We start from the raw sequence: 8,487 nt of genomic DNA on the forward strand, positions 1-8,487 counted from the left end.
GCAGACTGTCTGCTGAGCAGGGAGCCCAGTTTGGGGCTCAATCCCTCGACTCCAGGATCTGGACCAGAGCTGAAGACAGATGATTAACTGACTAACCAACTGAGCCCCCCAGGTGGCCCTGTCCTCCGTGGTTTCTGATGAGAAATTCTCTGCCATTTGGATAAGTGTTCCCTTATGTCTAATGAGTTTTTTCTACTTTCAAGACTTTTACTTTATCTTTAGGCTTCAGAATTTTTTTTTTTTAAGATTTTATTTATTTGACAGAGAAAGAAAGTACAACCAGCGGGAGTAGAAGGCAGAGGGAGAGGCAGAAGCAGGCTGGCTCCCCACTGAGCAGGGAGCCCAATGTGGGGCTCAGTCCCAGGACCCTGAGATCATGATCTGAGCCAAAGGCAGCCACTTAACCAACTGAGCCACCCAGGTGCCCCAGGTTTCAGAAATTTCATTTGAGTGTCTCAAACTTATTTGAGTTTATATATCTGGAGTTCACTCAATTTCTTGAAACTGTATCTTTATGCCTTTCCTAAATTTGGAGAATTTTCAGTCTTATGTTCATTGACTACTTTTTCAGGCTACATTCTACGCTTTTTGGGGGATATCTCCAATGACACCAATGTTAGATCTTCTGTTATTGTTCTACAGGTTCTTGAGAATCTTTTTTCCCCAGCCTATTTTCTCTATTGTTCAGAGTGGGTAATACCTATTGTTTTATCCTCAATTTCATGGAATTTTCCTCTGACATCAGCATTCTACTTTTGAGCACACCGAGTGGATTTATTTTGCAACAATTTTTATTTGTTTCTTCCTTATATTTTCTATTTGCTGAGACTATTTTTTCCTTTGTTTCAAATGTGTTTATAATTGCTCAGTGACATATTTTTATAACAGCTTTAAAATCCTTACCTGATAATTCTAACATCTATGTCATCCTATTGTTGACATCTGTTGTCTTTTCTCATTCAAGAGAAAAGTTCTTGGTATGCTATATGATTTTTCTATGTATCCTGGATATTTTAGCATTATGTTATGAGACCCTGGATCCTATTAACTCTTTTGTTTTTGCAGTCCTCCTCTGATGTTGTGCCAGTAGGAGAAGGGTATAAAAATCTAGGTGGCTTGTAAGTCTTCCAAGTCATCACAATCCACCGGAGAAGGGGGTCAGGGAGGATCACCTTGTTACCATCAGGTGGGAGTGGGACTTCAGAGTCCCCACTCTGCTTCTTCTGTACCATTCCAAAAGACAGGGGCAGGAGTGCCTCATTATCACCAGGCAAAGGCGAAAATCTACGCTTGGCACTCAGTGTTTGCTGGGGGGGGGGGGGGGTGTGAGGGTGGAGGCATGGCATTTTCCATGCAGTTTGGCTAGAGTTGTCCTCTTCCTGTCCATCTCTTTCCTCATTGGTTGCCAAAGGAGAGCAAGGGAGGGGAACAAATTTTTTTTTTTTTTTTTTTTTTTTTTTTTTTTTTTTTTTTTTTTTTTTTTTTTTGTCTAAGTGCATTGGCATTCTGGGTTGTGGGCTTCTCCAACATTCCATCCAGGATACATGAGACAAAAAGAAAAAACCCAGGGAGGGGCACCTGGATGACTCTGTCATTGGTTGTCTGCCTTTGGCTTGGGTCATGATCTCAGGGTCCTGGGATTGAGCCCTGCATCTAACTCCCTGCTCAGCATGATACTTGCTTCTACCTCTCCTTCTTCCACTCCCCCTGCGTATATTCCATTTTTCGCTGTCTCTCTGTCAAATAAAATATTCTTTAAAAGGGGGGGGGGGGAGGGAAGAAAACCCAAGGAATTCAACACCATGCTCTTCCTTAAGTCCCAGTCTCTCTGGATAGTCTATTTCATTCTCTCTGTCTTTCAGGGTCTTTGTATACTCATTTTATACATGAGGTCCGGGTCTTGAGCATACTTAATGGGAGGAATAAGAAGAAATGCATCTGCCGTATTTTTTCTGGAATCAGGAGTCCAGTTCTTTTTTTTCTTTTTAAGATTTTATTTATTTGACAGAGAGAGACCATAAGTAGACAGAGAGGCAGGCAGAGAGAGAGAGAGAGAGAAGCAGGCTCGCAGCCGAGCAGAGAGCCCGATGTGGGACTCGATCCCAAGACCCTGAGATCATGACCTGAGCTGAAGGCAGCGGCTTAACCCACTGAGCCACCCAGGCGACCCAGGAGTCCAATTCTTAACGGAAGATACACTGCTCTTTCCCGTGGGTAACTCTACTGCCCCCACCTGGAGAAAAGGGAGGAATTTTGCCAACACAGAACAAAATCTATTTACATCTATTCTTCTAAACCGCAAAAGTATCCTTCCCCAAGAGCCTCTACTGCTTGATGTGCCCACTGTTCACTAGAGGAGCAAGGAAGGAGTATTATGAAAAGTAGGTGCTAAAGAATGGGGAAAACAAAAACTCTTCTGCGGTTGTTTATCAGCATTTTCTTTCTTTCTTTCTTTCTTTCTTTCTTTCTTTCTTTCTTTCTTTTTTTTACTTCTTTACATCACTACTTCACAGACTTCAGGAGATAATAGGAAAAGGAGGGGCATCTGGGTGACTCAGTCATCAAGCATCTGGCTTCAACTTAGGTCATGATCCCAGGGTCCTCGGAAGGATCCCTGACCCTGCTCAGTGAGAAGCCGCTTCTCCCTCTCCCTCTGCCTCTGCCCTGCTGGTGCTCTCTCTCCCAAATAAATAAATAAAATCTTACAAAAAAAAAAAAAAAGGGGAAAAGAAACATGCGTTTAAAACATGAGCTTTAAAGGTTCACAATTAATGTGTTATATACTTTTTCCTCCCAGAACTCCCTTTACGCAGTAAATGATTAAAGAAAAAAAGCTTTTCATTGTTCATTCTAGTTTTTACTTAGATCTTTATTAATTGGACCTGTAACTTCTCCCTCTTGGTTACAGTGTCATAGGATCTCTAATAACTACAAAAAGAAGGAAATTGTATGACAGATTCTGAAGTGGATATTGACACTAATGGTCATGAAACACCAAACTTACATAACTACTGACATAATGAATAATGTTAAGCGTTAATCTTCTTGCTCTGTAGCTCCCTCTTGGTTGAACCAATAGCTCTGTCGTAGGTTTCATGATTGAGTATGCCTGAGTTTTTGAAGACTTCCCTTTTCTTCTACCTTTCATATTTTCTAAGATAGGCTGCTGGCTGGTCTCTTTTTTTCCACAAGAGCTCCTCTTGCAATATGAGTATTGAGGTGGTTGTTAAGTGCTTTCTTACTAGAAGCATCCAGGCCTCTGTAGAATTTGTCTTTTTTTGGCAATGTACCCTCTCTTTCTTGCATTTTTGGCTTTGGCTCTACTTCTGATAGCATCTGTGTTTTTTTGTCCTGTTCAGAGTTTATCTGAATTGGCTTCTCTTGCAGAGTTCCCTCTTGCTGATCATGGAGTTCCTTGAGAAGCTCTATTCTCTGCTGCAAGATCTGACATTCATTTTCAAGCAAAGCTGCAATCAAATGCAATGAATACGTATCATGTTCCAGTTTCTTCACTTGTTCCTCCAGGTCATGCTTAGCTGACATGTCGTGATTTGGTTGAGTTTGGAAATGCACTCCATTATCTGTACGAGTTTCTTGTATATCTTTCTGAGATTTCTGATAAGATCTTATCAGTTCACTGAGCTCAGTGTGTTGCATATTCCAGTGTTCTGCTTCCTGCAGTAACTGCTCCATGTTGTTCCTAAGTGTGATGTTTTCTTCTTGAACAGGAGGGAATCTGTATGTTGCTTTTTCCTCACTTAGTCGAGTTTCCTTAAGGGCTCTATTTTCTTCTGGACAATTTACCAAATCCCTTCTAAAAACTGGTCCCGTGTCCCTGCAGTTCTGATGTCCTAGGGTCATCTCCTCATTTTTTGTGTTCTGTTCTTTCTCTAGGTCTGAACTACCAAGCAGGTTGTTCAATAATACTTTGTTTACCTTCTCAAGTTCTCTGATTTGTTCTTTCAGTTCTGATACATTCTCAGAAGTACTGGTTTCCTCAGATGAATCTTTTGCTTCTGTGACCTCATCACAGCTTGTCACATTTTTAATTAGCTCTTTAATTTCTTTTAAGAGATTTTCAAATTTCCGTGTAGTCTGTTGTTGAGCTGCTTGATGGCCACTATTGTTTACAGAAGGGAAAGAACCCCAGGAGACAAAGGAAGGTGATTCAATCTCAAATAAGGCAAAGATAATCCTAGAGTTTGAAGACTCTTGATTGAGATCAGGAGTGGGCTTAAAAGTTTTGGAGAGAGTGGATGCTTCCATCTCAGCTGAGTTAGCAGGACTGGTGATTAGAGCATGTGGCAAGCAGAAACATCTCAGAGATTCCAGGAAGAGAAGGTGGTGGTCCTCCGTGCAAATGGGTAGAAAATGCGGAACCAGGCAGAAGTCAGAGACCACAGTTAAGGTCTGAAACCAAGGAGATGATGTTTAGGTAGAAGGTGACATCTCAGATGACCTAGAGGATTGGGGGTGGTGAGAAAGGGGACCAGGTGCTAGGACTCCATCTCTCCTTCTCTAAGCTTCTGGTGTTTATTCCTGACCCTAGCAACCAGGTCTTTATTCTGTCACTGAACTCTTGTAGCCTATCTCCAGCTTCTGTTTCTTTTTGTCACAATGGAAGCCTCTTAAACCCCTGCCCAGTGACCCATGAATCAAAACCAACATTGATCGACTTCTACTTTTCACCCCAGAAAGATCCTTTTTTTTTTTTTAAGATTTTATTTATTTATTTGACAGAGAGAGATCATAAGTAGACAGAGAGGCAGGCAGAGAGAGAGAGAGGAAAGCAGGCTCGCTGCTGAGCAGAGAGCCCGATGTGGGGCTCGATCCCAGGACCCTGAGATCATGACCTGAGCCGAAGGCAGCGGCTTAACCCACTGAGCCACCCAGGCGCCCATCACCCCAGAAAGATATTTATGCCAGTCCTTTCCCTCCCTACTTTTCTAGGTTTTTATTCAACTCATTTTAACTGTATTTGATGACTTCCCTACATCTCCACTACTTACAACCCCAAACTTAACGGCAGTATGTTCTTTCTACCACCAGAGTGCACGGTGTGAGAAATCCTCCCTGGACTTTCCATGGCAGCTGAAACCTTATTGCTCCCATTCTAGAAGACATGTTGCCATAAAAGAAAGTTGTCCTCACAAAATGGAACCAAAAAGAGCTTCATGTTTTTGTGAGTTTAGAGAAATAATGTCAAATCACTCCATTCGAAAATATTTCAGTGCAGTAAAAAAAGAATATCTGAATGCTTCCTTAACACAATTACAAAGTGGAACTTTTCTTGGCTTCAAATAGAGGCATCTTTGAAGACAGACTTATAATCTTGCTCCTGAGTCATTTACAGGTGCTATAAAATTTTAATCATTATTTTTCACAAGAATTTGTCAAAGGTAGCATCATTTATCTAAAGCAACAACTAAATCCTGTAATGGGCTATGTCTTTTTTGCCTTAGGAGTCAGGACCTTGAGAATATTAAAGTCAAAGAAAACATTCCTTAAGTGAGACTTTTTCTTGGCCTTCAAAATCTTGCTAGCAAGCACTTCAATAACTACAAGCTTGCTTCCAATCTTAAGGGAAAACTCTAGAAGGTTTTTTGTGGGGAGGGGGGTGTTGCCTTAAAGAAAAGAAATGTATGCTTTTTTTTCTTTCATTGCTACCAACTCATTGTGCCTTAAATTTCCCTGAGCTTCATGCTCGTCTTCCAACCAGCTGGGCTCAGAGCCATGGAGAGAGTCATGCTGGTCTTTCTCTTCTATTTGAACTAGGAGCACATTTTCTAATTCATGCATTGATATCATAGAAACTGGCAATTGCCCTTATGTTTTCATTCTATGTCTTAAGTTCCAACTTTTGTTGCTATTTCCCCTTTGACACAAACCATCCTTTAAGATAATGTTTTAACCTTCAAAACAAGGGAAGGGGGGCGCCTGGGTGGCTCAGCGGGTTAAAGCCTCTGCCTTTGGCTCAGGTCATAATCCCAGGGATTTCAGGGTCCTTGGGATCCAGCCCCCATCATACTCTCTGCTCAGCAGGGAGCCTACTTCCTCCTCTTTCTCTGCCTGCCTCTCTGCCTACTTGTGATCTCTGTCCTTCAAAAAAATAAAGTCTTTAAAAAAAAAAAAAAAGGGAAGGGCTCTTTGGTTTTTTTTCCTGATTTGGTAATTAATTTCCAGCTTTATTGCATGGTCATCAGAAAATAAAGTATTTCTACCTTTTGAAATTGATCTTTTCTCCTTAATTATCAGTGTTCATTTGTGTTTCATGGCTACTTGAAAATTAATGTATTTTTTATTATTGTGCTAGTGGCTTTTGATGCTTTTGGACATAAATCTGATACTATCTTAGCTTTTAATTTTTAAGGAAACTGGTTTAAAGATGGCTTGCTCAAGAGACTGAGATAATTTTTTTCCTCAAAAGAGGATTTAAATATTTCCTTCCTCCTTACAAGTTAAATGAATTTCAAATAATGTTTCTGTTAATTTTATAGAAATTTGAGTTTACTGTAGATGCTGAAAGATATCTGGAATGGGATGCGTGGGTGGCTCAGTCAGTTAAGTGTCTGCCTTTGGTTCAGGTCATGATCCCACGGTCCTGGGATTGAGCCCCCTCCTTTGGCTCCTTGCTCAGTAGGGAGACTTCTCCCTCTCCCTCTGTCCCCAGCTTGTGCTCTCTCTCACCCTTTCTGACTCTCTGACAAATAAATAAATAAAGCCTTAAAAAAAAAGATATTTGGAGAAGTTTCTTTTTTCTTTTTTTATTGACCAAGATTCTCAGTGGGTAACTATGAATATTAAACAGATTTAGATTGTCTTACAATTGTTGTCCACTAAGTTTCTAGTAGTTTAATGACTTATAAAAAAGAAATGCTGAAATGAGTCAGTCAGAGAAAGACAAATACCATATGATTTCACTTATGTGTGGAATTTAAGAAACAAAACAAACGAGCAAGGGGGAAAAAAAATAAGACAGAGAGAGAGAGAGAGAGACAAGCCAAGAAACAGACTCTTAACTACAGAGAACAAATTATTGCCAGAGGGGAGGTGAGTGGGGGCATGGGTGAAACAGGTGATGGGGATTAGAGAGTACGCTTGCTGTGATGAGCACTGGGTGTTGTATGGAAGTATTGAATTATCATAACATACACCTGAAGCTAATATTACGTGTATGTTAACTCTATTGGAATTAAAGTAAAACATTTTTTAAAATGCAAAAAGCTGTTCCTAAAATATTAGAAGAAAACTTGTATAGAATTTTCTTTCTCTTTAAAACCAGTTTGCCTTAGGGCAGCTTGGTGGTTCAGTTGGTTAAGCGTCTGCCCAGGGACCCTGGGACTGAGCTGTGTGGCTGGCTCCCTGCTCTGCTGGGAGACTGTTTCTCCCTCTATCTCTCTCTCTCTCATGAGTAAATGAATAAAATCTTTTTAAAAAAATGATTACAAAGATCAATAAAGAATAAAATAAAATCAGTTTGCCTTAACAAAAGCATAACTCATATCTCCGTGTGCATGCTGTCAATAGGTCTTACTCCTGGCAATGTTAACCTCGGTCACTTCATTAAGTGGTATCTGCTGGATTTATCCATCATAAAGTTACTCTTTCCCTTTGTAATTAACAAATATCACAGAGAGATTTTTTAACACTATGGAAGTGTTCTGTTTCTTTAAAACTCTTGCCCATACAACATAATTTTAGTGTGCAGAGGTGGATTTTTTTCCTGCAACAATTATTACAGTGGTGATCTATTTAATGGTGATTTTCTATTTCTGTCATTCCTTTTATATGTGTTGATTGGAATTATTTTGTAAAGAAGAGCTGTCTCTTTTCCTGTATTTACTTATTCATTCATTCATTCATTCATTCATTCAAATACGTATTTATATATATAGAGATATTTATTTTATTTGGGGGCTTACAATTGAATACTATAATTTATTTTCTTGCTAAATACATAAGAATAATTTTAATTTGATGAAAAATTTGTGGTATGATAAAATATATTTTTATTTTGCCTAATTGTTCTAGTTGTTCAGTAGTTGCATTTTGTTTTGAACCCAAAGCAACAGCTGAATAATTCGGACTATTAGAGATCGTTATACTCACAAGGGAATCTAGGCAGGGTGTGATTTTAAACATAATGACTTGTATGATTGCTTTTATATGTAGTAGCGTACTTGCATCTAGTCAGTTAGAGGAAAAATTATCTGAAAGTGTGAAATTTTTATTCAAACAAGCTAAACACAGATATAACTGGATAGGTATAGTCGTGTTCTTCTGCACGGGTTCTTTTCTTGGACCACCAGGTGGTGCTGTTGGCTTTCAACATCACAGAAATCGCTGGGGGGGGGGGTTGTTTGTTTTTTTAGTCTTTTCAATATCCAACTCAGAATTAATGATACTGCAGAAATAGTCTCATCCACAGTTTTCTTTTTTTCTCCCAGAATTTGAAAGTGCTGGTTCTAAGTGATTTGCCCCGAGTTA

The 8,487-nt window shown here is 39.6% G+C and overlaps 1 protein-coding gene across 1 annotated transcript; it reads right to left on the bottom strand.

The window, feature by feature from the left end:
• Positions 1 to 3,153: 3,153 nt before the first annotated feature.
• On the bottom strand, positions 3,154 to 4,287 carry SPZ1 (spermatogenic leucine zipper 1). Its single transcript, XM_045998934.1, has one exon. It carries the CDS (start codon positions 4,264 to 4,266, stop codon positions 3,154 to 3,156), a length of 1,113 nt encoding a protein of 370 aa, XP_045854890.1. The 5' UTR covers positions 4,267 to 4,287.
• Positions 4,288 to 8,487: the final 4,200 nt, after the last annotated feature.

Source organism: Meles meles, chromosome 3 (assembly GCF_922984935.1).
Source record: "Meles meles chromosome 3, mMelMel3.1 paternal haplotype, whole genome shotgun sequence".
Classification (NCBI taxonomy): domain Eukaryota; kingdom Metazoa; phylum Chordata; class Mammalia; order Carnivora; family Mustelidae; genus Meles; species Meles meles.